This window comes from Dromiciops gliroides, chromosome 3 (assembly GCF_019393635.1).
Source record: "Dromiciops gliroides isolate mDroGli1 chromosome 3, mDroGli1.pri, whole genome shotgun sequence".
Classification (NCBI taxonomy): Eukaryota; Metazoa; Chordata; class Mammalia; order Microbiotheria; family Microbiotheriidae; genus Dromiciops; species Dromiciops gliroides.
The window spans coordinates 183,766,733-183,788,338 of NC_057863.1; the positions used below are offsets into that span (position 1 = coordinate 183,766,733).

Consider the following 21,606-nt stretch of genomic DNA (forward strand, 5'->3'; position numbering starts at 1 on the left):
TTTATAAATCGTATTGGCTTGTGTTATCACACACATTCACAGACACAGATAGATATACACACCTATACCCCACCCACACACACACACACAAACTTTCTGTCCAGATTTTTCCTTTCAGATTTTATATACCTACCATCTTAATATACTTTGTTTCTTTCATTAACAAGCATTGATTGAATGCTAACCACAATAAGAAATATCAAGTTTAAATATGACACAAATCCTGCCTTGCTAAAGTTTACATTCTAGTGCAGAGAAAAGATGCCAACAAAGATTATAAGGATACACAATATTACATGATGATGGTATTAGAGGAGGTAAAAAATAAGTTGCTGAGTGGAGTGAAAAGAGGAAGGTGGGGCAATGAAGAAAGTATCATGGGAAGGAGTATTACTTTGGATTTTTAAAGATGAGTAGGAATTCTTATGAAAGGTGTGGTAAAATATGAAAGTTTTTAACAGTCGGTTAGGATAACTGAAAGACGCCAGTTTTTCAAGGACCACCCTTTTGGGGAGGAGATGAACAGTCCGCCTGCTGCGCATGTCAGACTGCCTGCCGGGTTTTTGACTTCCGGGGTGGAGAGAACTAGAGTAGGCCTTTTGCCTGCTTGGCGGGACTCCTGACGGCGCGGCACAGACTCTCTCTCTCCAAAGGTGGCCTTTTCGGTTTGGTGAGTTTTTATAAGGAATATAGACTAAGCTTAGACTTAAGACGATTTGTATTGTGTTTCTACTTTCCTATCCTTCTAATCAACATCACCTTGTGACTATCATAACTATAAATAAAAAGGTCTATCTAGAAAACCAAAAGCTTCTTCCATTTACTAGTTTGGGAGATAAATTAAGGGAAAGGTTAAGTAGGGGAGATTTATGATCTAATATCCAATTTTAAATCTCACAAAGGAAAAGAGGTCATATTACCGGCACAAGGAACACACAGATGCAAAGGTGAAAAGATCACAGGATGTGTCTTAAGTTAGAAGTCAGGGCTGGCAAGTATGAGAAGTCATCTTGTTTGGCTAGAACTTAGAGTGGGTGGAGGTGACCCAATGGTGAAAAGGTACTGCAGCTCCAGGTTATGGAAAGTCTTAGGTGCCAGGTGGAAATCAATTTAAACTACTCATGGGCACTAGGGAGTTACTGAATATTTTTGAGTGGAGGAATAACTTGGCTAGAATTAAATATAGAAAAGATTTGTCAGGAAGAATTGTGAAGGCTGCTTTGGAATTGGGTGAAAGTAGAGACAGGAAAAACCTGTTAAGAGATAATAGGGGCCAGTACTAGAGTGGTATTAATGGAAATAGAAGTGAACAAATGGGAAAGGTGTTGCACAGGTGGTATTTGGGACCTGATCCAATATGAGGGGTTTCTGGGTCCTATAGAAGACTCTTCCCACAAAAATCTTTAGGTAGAATATTAAAATTTATATCTGTGGGAACTGGGAGGCAGAGCTGTTTACTCTTCCTTCCTAAGATACATACCAAAAAAGACACAGTATTTTCTAGTTCACTAAGGATTCTTATTTCTCACAAAGATTATCTGCAGGCTCGGAATCTTTCCCTGGTTATAGATAGTACAATTGAGGGAAACTATGTCCTATTGCATTAAGGATATAGCCCTAGCATCAACTGCCTTAAGGTTTACAAAGCATTGTAAATGTGTTATCTCATTTGATCTTCAAAACAAACCTGTGAGATAGGTACTATTATCATCTTCCCCATTTTACAGATATGGAAACCTAGGCTGAGAAGAACTTGCCTCAGGGTTCACACTGATAAAAAAGTACCAGAAGTGGAATTTGAACTGAGGTCTTCTTGTCTTTAAGTCCAAAACACTATCCACCACCTTGCCCAGTTGCCTTTCTGGTAACCATAAATCATTGTTTAGAGCAATCAGAGAATTCCCCTTAGCCTAACTAACCCTTTTATTCTGAAACACCCACATTTAGTACATTCCAACTATACTCAGCAGTGTTGCATAATCCACCCATACATTGCAACTGAACCAAATGGTGCATTCATTTGTAGATCCTGGTCAAATAAGGAAAGGAGTGCCCTTTCCAGTGTTCCTGATTTGACTAAGTACAAGTCTGAGGGATGGGATCCCTATGGTAGAATTACTTATACATTGTTAATAGGTTTCTCCCATGTTCAGGGATATATTTTTCTCTTTTCTTTCCTTTCCTTTTCTTGTCTTTCAGAAAATAACCAGTGGTTTGGAAGTTTCTGGGGACAAAATCAACCTCATCGTTCCTTCTCTTATTTGAGGAGTAACTGTAATGGAAAAAAAAAATAGAGATTTTGGTGTTATACTCTAAAGCCAACATGTTCGTTACTGTTCTTATTTGAAACTTTGATTTTTTCCCCCCCAGATTTAGTTTTGCATCTTACATCTGATTCTGAGTCAGGAAATCAGATCTTACAGTATGCCACTGAGGATCTGCAAGGCCATCTAGCCAGTTTTATTTTATACAAGATGGAACTGAAGGACAATATAGGTGAAATTTTGAGCCCAAGGCATAAATGTTGATAAGCATTGTGAACCATTGGAAAGAAAGCTGGCTTCAGAGCTAGGAAAACTTAGGTTCATAACTGACCTTGAATACATCTGGATTGTATATCCCTAGAGAAAGCTCCTAACATCTTGGTACTGTAGGATCTAAGTGTAGGCAACTCTCTGATGAAAGAAGGTGCTGATATGCATTTATAGGAGTTTCCCTATTTAGGTATTTACTAGATCAGTGAAATCACAGGTCTAGTGTTTTTCCTATAAAGATTATTATAACAAAACCAAGACTCCTATCCCTACCCTTTGACTTCATTGTTTCCATTATATCACACTGCATCTCTGCAGAATATTCTCTAGTCAGAATTTGGAAGGGAGGAAATTGAGAGGATCATGGAGGTACAAAAACTTGTTGAGTTTTATCCCACCTTTATACATTGGCCTTAGAGCCTTTAGATAGCTTTGAACCATAGTTTTGTCAGTAATTAATAGTGTATCTTTGGACTAGTCACTTTAACTTTCTGGGTCTCTTTTTTGTCTTCAATAAAATGAGGATAATCATACAATGCTCTCCACTTTGGGGTTTTTGGTGTTTGTTTTGTTTTTTGTTTTTTGAGGAAAGTGCTTTGTGACTTCTAAAGCAAAGCTTCTTGAACTGTGGGCTGCGACTCCATATGGGGTCACCTAACAGAATGCAGGGGTCACAAAAAATTTGGCAAGAGTAAAGGATTATGTTATATACCTATATATACACCTGGGGTTGTGTAAAAATTTCTCAGACAAAAAGGGTGTCGCAAGTGAAAAAGTTTAAGAAGCCTTGTTCTGAAATGCTATATGAGTGGGCTATTATTACTTTTGTCATTCATTCATTTCAGTCGAGTCCAACTCTTCGTGACCTCAGTTGGGGTTTTCTTAGCAAAGATATTGCAGTAGTTTGCCATTTCCTTCTCCAGCTCATTTTATAGATGAGAAAACTAATACAAACAGGGTGAAGTGACTTGCCTGGTGTCACACACATTGTAAGTGTTTGAGGCCATATTTGAACTCATTTCAGGCCCAGCACTCTATCCACTGTGCCACCTAAATACCTGTGCTATTATTACTATACTCATGATTAGTCATTAGTTGAAATGTAGCCTTCTAGTTAAATTACCTTTTTGGAATTATTTTGTGTGTGTGTGTGTGTGTGTGTGTGTGTATACACACACACACACACATACACATACATACATATGTATTTATTTTAAAATTTTTTCTGATTTCCTCTAATTTTCTTCAAATAAATCCTTCTAAAAATTATCTATACTAGTTCCTTCTTCCCCATGCCCTTTCATATATATGTATACAATATACATGTGCATATTTATTAGCAGCTTAATTAAATTTATAGATACAGGGAGGCTTTTGTTTCTGTTAGTCAACATCTGTTCAGCAGTATTAAATGTTGGAATCTCCCTCTCTCTCCCCCACCCCAGACAAACACCCATGGAATTTAACAATAGCTATAAAACTCAGTATTTATGTAGTCCTTTCCTCCAAAGAACTCAGTCCCTTGGACTGTATAGTCAAAATCAATTTTATAACTTCCCTCCAGGAACTAGGTAGGTATAAGGGAATCAGGTTTGATGTTCTCTATTTGAAAGCTAAGGATGGAGGCTGGGTAATTGAGAAACAGAAGTTCCCCCAAGGTCATGGTCATATAATATATTGATGGCAGAACTAGTACCAGCACCTGCCATTCCAGTTTATAGAGAAGCCTCTAATATACTAAACCCACAAATCTGACCATGCTAAGGGAATCTTAAAACAAACAAACAAACAAACAATCAAACAATCAGACTTAAATTCCCACTATCTCATAAGGTGGAAACCCATTTATAAATGAAGTTCTTCTGTTGGTTGCCCTTTAGCTCCCCCTTGTGTTTTTTACTCTAGGGATACAATCCAGAAGTGTTTTTGGTGTTTTTTCCCCTTCCAGACTGAGTCATACATTGTAATTGTTTTTGAAAGGAGAAAAGTGTAGTTGTTGTAAATACAATCAACTTGAAGAATATGTTATTTTAAAAGCAAACAGAACTGTTTTGGCAACATGAAAATTCTTTCCCAGTGTCATAAGATGTTATTTTTCTCCATAACATATAAACAGCAATCATTTGTTAGCCTTAGAACCTCACCTTGCAGCCCCGAAGAAAGGAATTCTAAAATAATGGATTGAAGCATGCTCTTACTCAGTCTTCAAAAGTTTTGAGCTGGAAAAAATTAGCTTTTTAATTTTTTTTTTAAAAATTGATTCAAATAGGCATGTATGGAATAGGTAAAGATGTTTTTTCACAATTAGGGAATGGTTTGATGTCACCATGAAGTCATGTAAACTATCCTCTTCTGAGAGAATTGTGAGAAAGTAGAAAAAAATGGATTAGGAAAGAGGAAGCCTGACCTTTTTTGTCCTGACCCTGCCTCCGGATAGCTGGGTCATCCTAGGTAAATTCCTTACTTCTCTGAATCTTCTCTCCATCAGTTGGAGAAAGTTGCACCTGCCCTACCTTTCCTCCCAGGGAGACTAGGAAGGTTTTTTTTGTTTGTTTGTTTTTTAAGTGAGATAATTGGGGTTCAATGACTTGCCCAGGGTCACACAGCTAGTAAGTGTTAAGTGTCTGAGGCTAGATTTGAACTCACTTACTCCTGCCTCCAGGGCCGGTGCTCTATCCACTGCGCCACCTACCTGCCCCTAGGAAGGTTTTTTTTGTTGTTGTTGTTGTTGTTTGGTTTTAGGGGTTTTTTGCGGGGCAGTGAAGGTTAATGACTTGCCCAGGGTCACACAGCTAGTGTCAAGTGTCTGAGGTCGGATTTGAACTCAGGTCCTCCTGAATCCAGGGCCAGTGCTTTATTCATTGCGCCACCTAGCTGCCCCCCCCCGACTATGAAGTTTGAAAGATTAATAGATTCCTTTGGAAAGCACAAAGTGGTTTACAAATAAAATAATAGTTTCAGAAAAGGTAAATCATGTATCAGAGAACTATCCACATCAATGAAATCACAGGTCCATCAAAAAGAGGCAAAAAAGTCAGTATCATTACAGTTTTTGTTACAACTGCTGCTATAGAGTAGTGGTGTACCCAGTAGCCCACAGCCAAAATGTAAGAAATAGTGTGGTCTTGCAGAATGAGCACTGAATTTGGAGTTAGAACGTGTGGTTCCAAATCCTGGGTGACCTCAAGGGACTCACTTGTCCCAACCTCAGTTTCCTTTTTTGTACAAAGAGTGGGTTTGCTAAATGGCCTCCAAAGGCTGTTTCAGCTTGAAATATATGATCCTAAATTGTTGTATACCATGGATAGCAGAACAGTGAAATCTATTTTTACATGAATTATTAGGTAAGTGAGGTTTCCTTCTTCCTTTTCTTTAAACCTCTATGGCCTGGCTTCTCCTATTCCCTCTTTCTCTAATTCCCTTCCTCCTCATTGCCTGTTGAATTCCCTACTTCATTACTTTAAGAAGCTAAGATTTTCTCAGTTGAGGTAAGTCAGGTCAAGCAGATCTTTGCTATAGCTGAAAATTTAATCACCTCATGGTGAGTCTTGCCATCCTTTGGATAACAAACCTCTGTCCATTACCATGCCCATACTTTGAATATTTACCTGTCTTTTAAAGCTCAACTCAAATGTTACTTTCTGTATAAAGCCCTCTTTGATCTTTTAATGACCTTCCCCTCAGATCTCATAGAACATTTTGCTTTTTTCCTCTCGAATATACTCAATATTTTTAATTATTTTATTTTTTTCTAATTTAATTTAAAATTTTTTATTTTTGCTCTCAAAAGCATTTTCCTCCTTCCTACTTGCCACACAAAAATAAAAGAACAAGAAAACTCTCAAAACAAACCTGCAGAGTCCAACAAAACAATTTCTCACTTTTACCATCTCCAAAAATATGTCACATCAAATATATTTACAAGGTTATTTAGCATGTCATCATTAATTGTGTTTCATTTTATCCCCTGAAGCTCCATGAAATCAGGGCCCATGTTTTGCAGAAATCACATCTCTCCTAATATTTAGCACACACCAGTCACTTAACAAATATTTGTTAAATTGAATTTACTTAGGATCAGAGGATAAAGTTGAAAGGATCAAAGAACACTTTGTACAGACCCCTCATTTTACAGATAAGGAAACTGAGGCTCAGAGAGGGTGTTCTGGTGATTTGTCCACCATGGTCACACAGATGATAAGTAGCAGATCCAGGTCCTTGTTTTGTTTCTTATTCTACTCCAAATTCAGTATTCTTTTCCACCACTTTTTCCCATCAAAGACACCAAAAGATAAGATCTCCCAATTTGACTATTTCATAGTTTTCCTTTTTATGCATAGAATTAGAATTTGGAAAAATATGGAAGATGTGGATGCAGACTTGTGGCTCAAAAGGCGTCTCAAGGAGTTACTGCTTTTTAAAGGCTTTTCAATCCCTAAGTGTAGTGGACTTGCCCCTGCACTTCTAGCAGTCATGAAATAACCATGCGCCAAGAATGAAATATCACCTCTTCCAGAAAAACAGGTTTTACATCCTTCCCTTCTCTCCGCTGATGTTTATTATTCTTTTTTTCACTTTGTTTCTGCATATAAATAGGTAATGTTATTCTTTAAACCTTCATTGGGAAGAAGATTTTCAATAATTGTTGTTCAGTTGTTTCAGTCATGGCTAACTCTTTGTGATCCCATTTGGGGTTTTCTTGGTAAAAGTACTGAAATCGTTTGCTCTTTCCTTCTCCAATAATTGACACAACCATAAAACACAAAGGTATACTTTCAGCTTTTCTTATTTCATATGCCCCTCCTAATCGGATTTTTTTTTCTTTTTCATCTTCACCTGACTCCAATCTTAGAAAGCTAAAACTAGTTAAAAAATAAATTCCCACCCAAGAAAACCTGTTATTTCTGCCTCTACACTTACCACATATTAAACTTTGAGTCATTTCGGATCAATGCCAACAGGCCGTTTCTATGTAACCTAGGAAAGGTTATAGATGACTTCAACTACAAAAGTAGATTTTAGGGAAGCTACATATTAAAACTCAGGCATGCATAGCAAGCCTGCTGTGGGACATCTTACCACAAGGGGAAAACCTCACAAGATGTACAGTGATTTCCATTTATTCACTATATAATTTGAAATGCAGCGACAGCTTGAGAGCCATAGGCATTTTAGGGAAAGGCTATATCTCAGGAAGCAGTATAGAGCATAGCTTAAGACTGGTAACCTGGGGCTATAAAGTTGTGATCCTGGCTCTTACCACTAACTGGCCAACTGACTTTGACCCTCTGGGCTTCAGTTTTTGATTTTGTGGAAAGAAGGTTATAGACTAGATAATCATAGAATGTCCATGCTCAGAGGGACCTTAGAAATAATCTGGAATTCAAGTCCCATTAGAGTTAAGATTCATTAGAGTTAAGACTCAACGTGGCAGCAAATTAACTGATCAGTTGAGTCAATTCTATTGGGAAATCCATCCTTAAAACTAGTTATCATTTTTATTTAGATTAAATGATTGGTTGGTCAACCAAAGCTTTTGTTTTAAATATGATTGTTTTCTTAGACAAAGCTAAATCCCCTAAAGTTTATCTGAGAAGAAAGGCAGAAAGCTTAGGGTTTTATTTGTTTGTTTTCAGAAAATACAAATAATCCCCTTAGAAGAAGTTGTTCCAGAAATTTATTGCTAAATCAGTTGGTTAGAACTCAGGTCAGGTTTTTGGAATTAAGAACAAGAATTGAGAAAAGATGCCCTCCATGGTGGATAGCTTCCTAGACCAATAATCACCTATTTTAATCCATAAGATGAGTGAACTATAGAGTTTAACTGTTACATGTAACTTCTACCCATCCTATGGGAAAACATCATCCATTGCAATGCAAGACAACAAACATTTATTAAACATTTACTGTGTGCCAGGCACTGTGCTAAGCCCTGGGAATATGAGAGAAAGAAAAGGAAGGAGGGAGGGAAGGAAGGAAGGAAGGAAGGAAGGAAGGAAGGAAGGAAGGAAGGAAGGAAGGAAGGAAGGAAGGAGACTACTGTGGGTCTAGAAACAGTCCCCCTTTGTAATCTACTTAAGTGTTTTCTTCATGCTCTTCTTTTAAATACAACTTTCACTTTCCGTGCCTCTCATCCTCTCTTTTTCCCCTTAGTAGAACTCTTCCTGTTAAGAAATTAATGCAGTCATCCAAAATAAATAAACATATTTACGTTCTGAAAATATACTACTCATTCTATACCTATAGTCCACCACCTCTGGTGAGAGATAGGAGACATTTTTGAACATGATAGATTACTTTGTAAAAGGAAAAATAATCCTTCTGAGTAAAAGATTCCAAACCTTCTTTACTCCAATCTATACATTTCTGCCTGCCCATGTCCATAGGTGACTTAAATATGTGGATCAGCTTGGCATAGTTAGAAAGGAATCTTAGGAATCAAATTGTTTGATTTCAGATTGGGACCTTAGCTAGGTTGCTTCTTATCTCTGGACCTCAGTTTCCTCATCTGTAAAATGAATATATTGGACTGAATAATTTCCAGTTTCCCTCCTCTGATCTTGTTTTCATGCAGAAGCATACAGGCAGATCAGCACCTAGCACTGTTCATGACTTTACTAAATGATAGGTTTTTTAAAAAAATTATATCGTATCACCTAGTTAATGGGAGAATTAGGAAATTTGTGTCATTAAAATAAAGTGAAAGGAGCCATACATTGAATAACAGAGCAGGTCTGTTGAGTGAGAGTATGTAATTGCTTGATATAAAGTACTGTGAGCATAAAACCCATAAGAATTGACCTTTTCATCTTTCCTGAAGTTAGGGAAGAAGTGGTAAATTTGCCTCTTAATGAAAAATTATGTCAGAATATCCTTTTCATTTTCTTTTGACCCAATTGTCAATTTCAGAACTATACTAAAATTAGGTTTAGTGCAAGTTTCAATTGCAATTTCAAAAACACTAAATTATGCAAAAGCTGAATTGAAAAGTTTAGTTTCTCAATGAATGAGTGGCATTGGTATAGTAATAGCTTTAGAAAAGTAACAGCTTTAGAAATGGAAAAATTTGGGATCAGGTCCCACCTCTCACTATACATTTCAATTAGGCAAATAATTTAGTCTCTCAATGCTTCACACAAGTCTGTAAAGATTCTAACTTGCAGAAGAACTATTGATTTGTACTTACACAAAAGTTAAATACATTGATAAAATCACAGGTATGAACCAAAAGAAAAAAATTTTAGAGTTCAGTCTAGAACATTGTAACAGTAGTTTATTGAAGTGTGGTCTATGCACCCCTGAATATCCCTGAGACCCTTTCATGTGACCCACAAGGTCAAAATTATTTTCATAAAAATACTAAGATTTTATTTTTCTATTAAAATATTCCTCTTTTTCCAACTACACATGAAACCAAGATTTCTTCATATATTCCAACCAAAACAACATATTGCAAATCCACCTGTCTTTAAGCCATACATTAAAGAGATGTGCAAAAATATGTAAAACAATGCTACTCTTCTCACTTTTCTATTTTAGAAAATACTTTTTTCATTAAAATTTGCTATTTATGAAAATATGTTAACATGCAATGGGACTTATTTTAAATGAATTAATAATTTTAAACTTGTATCAGTTTTAATTTCCAGTGTGGTAAATATTGATAGCTATAACCTACATAAACACAAGCTCTTTGGCGTCCTCAAGAATTTTTAAGAATATAGATTTACACCAGAATAAAATGTGACTATAAAAGTTCTGATTCTACATTTTAGGGGAAGGATCTGTATCATAATACAGAGGGAAGAATGCAATTTTTAAAGTGTGGTTAACTGAGTTTAGTTTCCGCTCTGCCTCTTACTACTTCTATAACCTTGGGCTACTCACTAGTCTCTCTGAGCCTCGGGTTTCTCCTCTGAGGAATTTAGATAATATGACCACCAAGATCTCTTCTGGGTATAAATCTATGATTTGCTGCTATTAGTCAGCTCAATGAGTGAATGAATAATAGAGAACCTAAAAGTATCAATTCGTGCTCTTCCTCTGGCAGCCTTTATGAATCAACTATACCTCCCAAATCTTTTAGCCATGCACAGTTCTGCTGGTTTGGAGGTTGGAAGGCAAAAAGATGATCCAAGCCATGAAGTCACTTTGATATTTCAAAATTAAAGAATATAAATATATAAAGTATGGTTAATTTAAAAGAATATGAAAACATAACATGTAATAGTACATCTAAACTAAAATCATGGAAAGCTTTACACAGAGAATGTAATTAAATGAGCAACTGTTTCTATGTTGATTTTTCCACCTACAATAACAAGAAATTTTATCAGAAAATTTTTCCAAGTAATGTTTTTAATAACAATTATATGAAAATGGGTTTATTTTATTATCAGTGACTCTTTAGCTTCAGATTTGGGAAAATTAACATAATTTTAAAATTTTAATAGTAATTGACCTCTTTTTTAAATATCAACATTTCTCCCAATGTCTTCTCTTTCTTCTCCCAGAAAGCCATATCATATACAAAAGAGTATTTTTAAGAAAAAAGAAAAAGGAAGAAGAGAAAAAAAGCAAAACCAATTAATATGTAAAAAAAAAAGAAGCTGAAAATATATGTAATGTTCCACACTCATAGACCTCTCACCTCTTCAAAGAAATGGGGTGGGGGTTTCTTCTCACTCGGGAAGATTTACTGTTAGCAGTTTCCCCAAGATTCTGTTCATCTACAGAGAAATAAAAAAGCAAACTTATCGCTTATGTCCCTTAGATTCTCATGATGCAGTTTTGAGGTTTAACTCTGCTCCTACACATGGTTATGAAAGAGATGTTGGAAATAAAACAACCATGCGCATCATTAATTCACAGGTAAGACTAATTGGTCTGTGCATACAGATATATGTTGGATTGTGTAGGTAAAATCCATGTTTGCTAGTGTTTATATTTCTCAGTATTTTCATAAGTAAAAATGAATGGGGGGGGTCTCATTTGAGAAAACAGGAGCCAGAAATATAAATGACAGTTATGAATTCTACATTAGAGTAAGAAAGCATTTTGAATAATATCCCCCTTTTTTCTAGGTAAACGAGGGCTACAGGAAGTAGGTGACTTAACTAATGTCACATGGCTCATTAATAGCCTCGTGGCTACTAACTACTAGTAGTAAGAGTAGGAGTTATGCCTCCTGATTCACCATTCTGTTGTTGTTTGTCCATTATCAAAGAGGACCATGGCAGATGTCACGACTTACACTGAATTGAATTTAAGTGAGGAAGGGCACCAACATCACTCTCTTCTCCAGACTCTTCTGGGTCCAGTGGCAAGACATACATCAGGACAACTAGAGATGGTCCCAGATGCTTGAGGCAATTAGGGCTAAGTGATTTGCCTAGGGTCACACAGCTAGCAAGTGTCTGAGTTGAGATTTGAACTCAGGTCCTCATGACTCCAGGGCCAGTGCTCTATCCACTGGGCCACCTACCTACCCCATGGTGGCAGCCTTCATTGAGCTGACTTAGGAGAAGACAGATTGACAGGTAGAAGGCTGGAATAGGAACATTCCAGAAGAGAAGGGGTGGGAGTGGGGAAAAACACTATATTTTCATAGATAGGTAGGAGCATGTTTTGGCATCTGGTGAATTACATTTACATAGACAACCTAGAAACAAGAGATAAAAGAAAGCATGAAGATAGAAGATAGAAGGAGGAAAAGGCAGGATGGTTAAGAAGCTAAGATGAGTTTGGATCATAGCACTAACAATGTAAAATTATGAGATAACTGTGGGCATAACATTGGATTAATGGGAAGTATTGAAGTACAGGATTTTAAAGCCCTGGGTTCAAATCCTGCCTGTGATGCTTCCTGTCTATATGATATGTATGTGTCAAAGAATCTCATGGTCCTGATTTTTACTTCATTTTTAAAATAAGGGGGTTAACTTAGAAAGTCTCTGAAGTCCACTCTAGCTCTGGAATTTATGATTTCAACAGAAGTGGGTAAATACGCTATCTTGCATGTTCCTTTTATTTTAAACAAGAAAAAAAATCACTTTGCCTACTGTGTAAACTAAAAAATTTATACACACCTGTTTTGTGTAATGATTACATTACATTACAAAGCCTTTAAGTTATACGCTATTTTATGAGTGTTTATTGAAAAACCACAGAGGTACTTGCATTTAGGGTAATTTTAAGTTTATATATATATTTGTAATTGAATACGTATTAAGACTAGTGAATGTTCTGTTTGTAATTCATCTCTTGAAATCTGTAGGATGGCACCTTCTATAAATCTGAGATGAGAATATTTTCTGAAGCTTGTAAAGGAAGAACTAAATATTCTGTGAAAAATAAAAATAATCATTTTGTATGTTTCAAAAAAAATGTTTTTCATTCAACTGATTTATAACAAAGTTATTCTTAGAGCCACAGCAGGTATTCCACCTTCCAATTTGTATTAGAAAAACTAAGATACAGAGTTGTTGAGTAATTTATTTTGAGGCAGAGAAAGAGGTAAAGATTAGGCCTCTGCATAGTTCACTGAGCTGGGCAGCCTACAGCAAGTGGAGAAGCAAATTAAATACATTTTACCAAAGCTATAAAAAATTTTATATTATATTATATTGTTGTTATGTTATATTACATTATCTTTCTTATATTATTAAAGTCATAAGACTTTCAGATTCTAGCTCTGCTGCTAGATACTGGTATCAATTTTGGGCAAATCCATCTGTGCCTCTGTTTCCTGATCTGTAGAATGAGGAGGTTGGACAGTGTGACTGACCTCTAAGGCCTCTTCCATCTTGGAATGTCTGAATCTATGGGGAATCCTAAGTTTTCTGAGAAGTTGCAGTGGGGTAGATCATACAGCACTGGCAAATGGCAGTAAAGAAATAGCAGAAAAGATGGGAATATAGAAATTCAACTTCATCAAAATTGACTTGGTCCATTAGAAAGGAGCCTGCAAAGAAGAAAAATCTTGGTGGTTCATACCATTTTTATTTATGTGGATTAAACCTCATGTGAAGAAATGAATACCTGGCATGTTGCTTCTTCAGAGGTTATTTTATCCTATTTTGTGTTTCTAGATTCTGACTAACCCAAACCACCACTTCATTGATAGTTCATTATATAAGGATGTCATTTTAGTGGCTTGGGATCCTGCTCCTTACTCAGCAAATCTTCATATGGTAAGACTAGCCTTTTTTTTTCCCCTTCTGGCCTAGCCAGCAGTCTGACAATGTTAAATCAAATTTCGTTTCATTCACTGAAATGGAGTATAGCCTCTGGCTAATTAATAGTGGGAAACATGAACCTGTTTAGCTTGAGGAGCAGAATTGTACTGATCATGTAACTACATTGATACAATATACATGATAATTATTATCCTATTAGTAAAATATTCATCTTTTCCCTTTCCCTCTTCCCTCCAACTGTAAAATGCCAGGATGTTCTTCTAAGGAGTCCTAAATATCTTGGGACTTGGGTTAATTTAACTAAGATTTTTTTCATTTTTAGGAGTTTACATTTTACTGACCTAGATCTATCAGACCTATTTAAAAGCCCCATTAATAATGGAAATAATTAGCAAGAGAATGCAAATTCTTCTATCACTCAAATTTCATTATTGTCTCAATGTACCATTCACAACTCTCTGGCATGTACCTCATTTGGATCCTACTCACAGACATTTTTAGGTTACTTGATAGAATGATAGAAAGGTCTGGATTGGAAGTTAGAAGATTTGGCATGTCCTAACTCTGTAAATTAATGCTTGACTCTGGGCAAGTCATTTAAACTTCTGAGCCGATTAAATTGGTACAATGCTTATACTCCCTGTGCCATTGAGCTGAGGATCAAATGATACATATTAACTAACTTTTAAACTGAAAAACACTGTATCTCTGTGAGCTCTCATTAATATGATCTATTATCACTTAAATCTCCGACTAATAGGATCAAAATAATCAATGAAAAAGCATTTATTAACAGCTTAAGGCAATATGCTAAGCACTGATGATACTAAAATGAAAGTGAGAAATTTCCTGTCCTCAGGGAGTCTAGATTCTAATGAACATAACAGTAAATAAGGTAATATCTATAAGGCCCAACTCTTTGCCATATGCACTACATAGTGGTTCTTCACACAATGTAAATTATATAATTACGAATATGAATAACAACAGCAGTAGTGATATACTAGCTATGAAAATACAAATGAGCTATGTGTATAATGTCAAGATAGATGATACCATGCTTGTGTGAGGCCAAGGGAAGAGGGGAGAGTAACAAACAACTATTACTCTCCAGCAGGGATATCTCTTAGAAAAAAGGGGAAAAAATAAAAAACAAGAAAAAGACCGTCTCAACTTTCCTGTTCTGTGGTGATTGTAAATAGTACCTAATTCCAAGGGAGCTTGACACTCTAGAATAGTCCAGTCTAGTTGGAGTTACTATCCCAGAGAGGATGTGGGCAAATTGGAAGCTACATAGTCCAAATGCTCCTTTCCCACCTTCCTCCTCCCTTTATCTAAAATCTCATGCAATTTCCTTCCTCGGAGAGCCGAGCAGGCTACAGAAAGCTGCATCAAGGGCCCTTTTATTTTCCTTTTCAATCTGCCTTCTTAGGTTGCCCCAGAAACATGTACTAGATGTTCATTGCACTGTTGTTTATGAGACTGTATTGCTTCTTTTTCTATACAACAGGGTACTGAACCTCCTAGCATTGATGTCCTTGATCTTTCTTCCCCACAGTGGTATAAGAAGCCAGATTACAATCTCTTCACTCCTTATATTAAGCATCGTGGGAAGAACCCAAATCAACCCTTTTATATTCTTCATCCTAAATTTATTTGGCAACTCTGGGACATAATCCAAGAGAATACTAAAGAGAAGATTCAACCAAATCCCCCATCTTCTGGTTTTATAGGTAGGTGTATATATAATAAGAGTGATTGGACAAAAGGGAAGGATTAGGCTGAAAACTTTGCTGATGTTGTTAGTACTCTTCTGAAGGATGATGAAAACCAAATACATGCTGTAAAGGTTTGGACATAGTTCATGAAATTATTCTGTTTGCCATGGTTTTTGTAGTACCCCAGGTTGTTATTACTATTATGTTAATATCTATATAAAATGAATGCTGGCTTCATAGTCAGCAAGAATGTTTGTACCTGAACTGTGTTCATGTGGTTCTAGAAGAAACAGGTGCCCAGGGAATCTTTCATAGAATCATAGATTTAGAGCTAATTGGGATTGTGAATGGTCCTACCCCATCATTTTATAGATGAGAAAACAGATGCCCAGAGGGGTGAAGAGACAGAGCCAGGTCCTTTGACCCTGTGTCACTCAACTTTTTTGGGTGACTTGGATAAATATAGGCTTTCACGTTTATAGATATGAACCTGGGGTAGGTAACTAGGACTTTGAATAATCCAGTGGAAATCCAACATTTATTTCTGATGCGAGCAAGAACAATGAATCAGATATAACATGATGAAATTTAATAACAATAAATATAAAGTCCTACACGTGGGCTAAATACAACTGTACAACTTGAAAATGGGAGTAGGAGGAGATTTAGCTAAAAAGTTTGTCAGGAAAATATCGGGGAGGCGGTTATTGAACTATAATTTCTATACAAATTAGTGGTATGATGTCAGAAACAAAAAATGTTATTTTAGGTTTCATTGAGAGTTGTAATATTCATAACTAAGTAGCTGATAAGACAACTGTACTTGTCCCTTGGCAGATCATATCTAGAGTATTTTGTTCTGTTCTAGGGATCAAAATTTAGGAAGGACATTGATAAGTTAGAGAGCATTAGTATAGGAGGGTTTCTTAACCTGGGGTCTATTAACTGGTATTTTTAATCTTATTACTATATTTCAGTATAATTGGTTTCCTTTATAATCCTGTGTATTTTATCTCTCCATTTTAAAATGTTTTGAGAAGTCTATAGGTTTCACCATACTGCCAAAAGTTTCCATGATACACTAAAAAAGGTTAAGAATATTTATAGTGGGGCATAAAGAGGATGATGGAGGACCTTGAGACCATGGCATATGAGGACAGGTTGAGGAATCTTGGGGTTCCTGAGCGAGAGAAGATATTGGGACATAATCAATACTCTTAAATGTTTGAAAGATTGCCAAGTGAAAGGATTAGCCTTATTCTGCTTTGCCCCTTGAGGATAAAACTAGGAGTATTATGTGGAACATGCATTACATAAGATAATAGATAAAATTCTGTACAGGACCTATCATTTAGGCTGGATGTAAGGGGGAAATTAACAACTAGAAGCTATTGAGAACTAGAATGGGATGTCTTAGAAGGGAGTGAATTACCCCATTGGAGGTCTTTAAGCAAAGATCTTGTCAGACCTTTTTTTGAGATAATCCTTTTTCATGTAAGGGCTAAACTAGATGGCAGCTGAGGTCCAATCCACCTCAGTTCAATCAAATGCCATGCAATAAGCATTTATTCAATACTTATTTGTATGCAAGACACTGGCATACAAAGACAAAAAGGAACCCATCCCCTACCCCTTAGGGAGTTTACATCCTACTAAGGGGACCCAGCTGTTATACAGATAATACATATTAGTTTGGCGGGCGATGAGAAAGTAAAGCTAAAAAAGATCAGGAAACATGAATGAATCTCATTCTATCTCCTACTAACTCTGGGAAGGGAGGAGGAAAGGGTGTAGAACCTATACTTAAGGAAATTCTTTCAAATCAGCTCTGCTGCTGTTATGGCCTGCCAATTCATCTCCTGTCCTTATGCTCTCTTAAAGTATTTGGTATTAATTAGATACTTACTGTATTTTGAGAGAAAAAAACTGTACAATAAAACTTAGACAGTGACAGAAAGTTCATAGAATCATAGGAAATCATAGAGTGGGAAAGGTCCTTAGGGGTCATTTAATGCATCCTGCTGATTTTACAGATGAGAAAACCAGCCCAAGAAGTAACTTTCCTAAGGTCACACAGGTAGCAAGTTTGTTTCTTGACATATTTTGAAAGGGTATTTAAAATTCACTTAGCTGAAAATCATGATAAAATAGATGGACAGGGCAACAGAACAACATCTCTTCACCTTACCATGTTTTCTTGATGTCATTTTTATGTCCCCTTAATTTCTTTTTAAATTTTACTTTTTACAATAGCTTTTTAGATTTTCTATTATCTGAATTTGATAAGTAGCAACAAACATGAATATTTCCTTATGTGAAGAATAACATAGACAATTGTAAATGAAACCATGAATCTTCACTAAGTATAGCCTGTTTTATTTTAAAATATATAATAAATTCATACATTTAAGTCTCAACTCTGTCCTGATTATTTATGTCTTCCTTCTTACCTCCTTACCTCTTCTTCTGTTCATTCATTGACATTCTTTTCTTTCATTTTGGAATTGCTATCCCTAGTCCTATAGTTCCTACCTGCATTATCCTTTTTTTTTTTTTAAAGGGAGTGACTTAAGTTTATTGTGGGGGAGGGGGTGTGTGATATAGTCAGAACTACCCTTTTTTTTTTTTTTTTTTTTTTTTGGTGAGGCAGTTGGGGTTAAGTGACTTGTCCAGGGTCACTCAGCTGGTAAGTGTTAAGTGTCTGAGGCCGGATTTGAACTCAGGTACTCCTGAATCCAGGGCTGGTGCCTTATCCACTGCGCCATCTAGCTGCCCCCTGCATTATCCTTAAAAAATTTTTTTTTAAAACATCCCTTATTAAAAAAATGAACATAGTCAAGCAAAACAAATTCACATGTCGGCCATATACTATAATTCTGTAGTCTAGGCCATCATTTTTCCAAAGAGGTGAAAGCTATGTTTGCTCATTGCATTGATCAGAGTTTTTAAGTCTTTCAAAATTATTTTTCTTTATATTGTTGTAATTATTTAAATTGTTCTCTTGGTTCTGCACACTTCCCTCCGTATCAGTTCATACAAATCTTTCCAAGTTTTTCTGAAACCATTCCTCTTGTTATTTCATATTAAGCAAAATAATATTCCATTCCATTCATAGACCATAATTGGTTCAGCTATTTCTTTATTGGTGGGCATCACTTAGTTTCTAGATCTTTGTTATAATAAAATGCTATGAATAGTTTTAAATAACAAGTCCTTTTCCTCTTTCTTTGATCTCATTAGGACACATGTCTAGTGTAGTATTGCCAAGTCAAATGATAATCTAGTGACTTTTTGGGTATAATTCCAAATTACTTCCCAGAAATTTTTGATCAAGTCTCAGGGTATTCATGTTCCTGTTTTCTCTCAGCCTAGGGTATTTTTTCCTCTCAATTTTGCCAAACTAATAAGTGTGATGTAGGAACTAAGACTTATCTTAATTTTAATTTTTCTTATTTGTGATTTAGAGCATTTACTCATGATTATTGATAGTTTGTTCTTTTCTCTTGTGAACTGCTTGTTCATGCCTTTTGACCATAAATATATTGGCAAATGGATAATCTTCATTTCCAAATATATTTCCCTCCCTTCCTGGAGAGCCAGCCATTGTAACAAAGAATAAAAAGGAGAGGAAAAAAATCAGTTCAGCAAAAATAATCAACATATTTATAAAATCTAACAGTGTCTACAATGTCCCATGCCCATAGACATCCCCTTCTACAAAGAAAGGAGGGAGGTGTATTTTTTCTCCTTTATTTTGTGAAGCCATTTACTTGATCTTCATGAGTGGAGACCAGTGAAATTCTAAAGTGATTCCTTTTAACCTCTCTTTTGGTTAAATAGGAGTACATCATGTTATAGCCAGCCTATGCTTATGAAATCATACTACCAAGAAGCTCTGCCCCTTTGGTGGCCCCATTCATTCTTTTTCTGTCCCTGTGCTCTCTTAAAATAAGGGTCAACTTTTTGAACTGAAGATTTCCCTTTATACAGACCTTTCCTAAACATATAGTCAAGTCCATTGTTTCCTAAATCAGTGCTGGATCAGTTTTCTTTTTTTTCTCCACAGTTATTTGGTAAAGTTTATAGTTCATTCCTTCTGAATATCCTTTCCAATTGTTATTTCAGTCTCTATTACCCCTGAGCTCGTTCTCAAAAATATGCTTAAAATTGATGGAACTCATTGTTCAATTTATCTGATGTCCTTCTCTGGAAAATAATCTATATTTACCTACATCTCAATTTATTTGACATCAAAAATGAAAATAAATCAATATGTTCTTTTCTTCTTTTACAAAAAGGAATCCTACAAATGTCCCTTTCATGTTAGGAGGTCGTGGTTATTGACTTTTTGTCGTTCAGCCTCATCATTTTCAAGACACTCTTAGTGCCACAGTCAGTTACTGAACAAAAGACTTGACCAAAAGGCCCTTTAGATAGATAAGTGTAATTCAGAGGCTTTGCCCTCAAAAGTTTTTGTTCTGACTAGTGACTGAGGAAGATTTTTATCCTTAAAAATGAGGGCCATGGTAATTTTCTTTGGGCTTCACTTCTCATAATTAATACAAGGCTTAGGCTTATAGTAAGTCAGTGTGAGCAAACTTCTTAATTGTACGTGCATGCCTGTATGAGATAACTTATGAAATGTGAGTCTATTTATCTTTTCTAATACAGTACAAGGAGAAGAACACTTCAGCCTTCCACACATCTTTGACTCAAATTAGGTTTTTGTTCATTCATCTGTGTCTCCATTATATAGGCAGTTTTGGGCTTATAAAATAGGTTCTCTCCTGAAAGTTTTCATATATCAGTTTTTTAGAATTTGGAAAACAATTGAGCATCAAAACAACGCCATAAGTTTTGACTAGCTTAATAAGTAAGTCCATGAACCTAATATATTATAGAATAATAATTATAATATAATAATAGTTTGAGTTCTTCTGGGATCTTGGGCCATGGAATCATGAGGTGGAGGAGTGAGGTGTCTTCTGGAAGAGAAAATGTCTTCCCAGCATCCCGGGGAAAGGGGCAGTTTCCCACAAAATATCACAGAGAGAAAATATGTATTTAGCCCTCTCAAATCTTCCTTTGTGTACCTTGTCTCCCAAATTCTAGGGGTCCCCTTATCAAATTACCTCCCCACAGTTATCCCCAAATGTCCATCTTCAGTGTTGGCTTAAGCACCTCTGATTCAGTTCTCTATTCCTTCCATTTTGTCTCTTCCAAATGTTATCTTCAGACCTTTCCTTTATATCCAAATTGAATTACTTCAACTAGAATATAAGCTTCTTGAAGGAAGGGGATGATTCATTTTTTTGTATCAGTATTCATAGGGCCTTATACATTGTGGACACCTAATAAATCTTTGTTGAATTGAAATCCAGTTAATTAATCTCAGCCAAATATCAGAAGGAAAGCAAAAGAGTCATTAAACTAGCTTTCACGTAATTACTACTACAGAAGTATTTATATTTTAAAAGAGTAGAATTTGGGGCAGCTAGATGGTGCAGTGGATAAAGCACTGGCCCTGGATTCAGGAGGGCCTGAGTTCAAATCTAGCCTCAGACACTTGACACTTTCTAGCTGTGTGACCTTAGGCGAGTCACTTAACCCTCATTGCCTCACAAAAAAAAGGAAAGGAAGGAAGAAGGAAAGAAAGAAAAGTAGAATTTCAGGCTTTGTAGCATAGTAAAATGGGAGGGGGAGGGGACTTATGGGCTAAGTTGAGGACTATCCTCTACTCTTCAACCCCCACACACCTACTTTTCACATATAAGCACTTAATAAATGAGTGTTGATACATTTTCACACTTTAGCATCATGCAATGTTAGGTTCAAGAATATTGTTGGGGCAGCTAGGTGGCGCAGTGGATAGAGCACCGGCCCTGGAGTCAGGAGTACCTGGGTTCAAATCCGGCCTCAGATACTTAACACTTACTAGCTGTGTGACCCTGGGCAAGTCACTTAACCCCAATTGCCTCACTAAAAAAATAAAAATAAAAATAAAGAATATTGTTAAAGTTACCTACCTTAACCTCCCATTCAATATAGGCATCACTTTAATAAACATACTTGATAGGTAGTCCTCCAGCTTCTCCCATATCTCCACTTCTCAACACAGTGGTTGTCCAAAAGCTTTATTTTTTTTAGAACTGCTTG

General features: G+C 36.1%; 1 protein-coding gene across 8 annotated transcripts in view; it reads left to right on the forward strand.

Annotated features, from left to right (window-relative positions):
• The window catches only part of ST6GAL2 (ST6 beta-galactoside alpha-2,6-sialyltransferase 2), a 129,713-nt gene that overhangs the window by 94,845 nt on the left and 13,262 nt on the right, over positions 1–21,606 (forward strand). For all 8 annotated transcript variants that reach the window (XM_043997247.1, XM_043997254.1, XM_043997248.1 and 5 more), the window contains 3 exons: positions 11,308–11,405; positions 13,625–13,726; positions 15,291–15,465. In XM_043997247.1, coding sequence (XP_043853182.1) covers positions 11,308–11,405; positions 13,625–13,726; positions 15,291–15,465 — 375 coding nt within the window. The remainder of the gene's footprint in view (positions 1–11,307; positions 11,406–13,624; positions 13,727–15,290; positions 15,466–21,606) is intronic.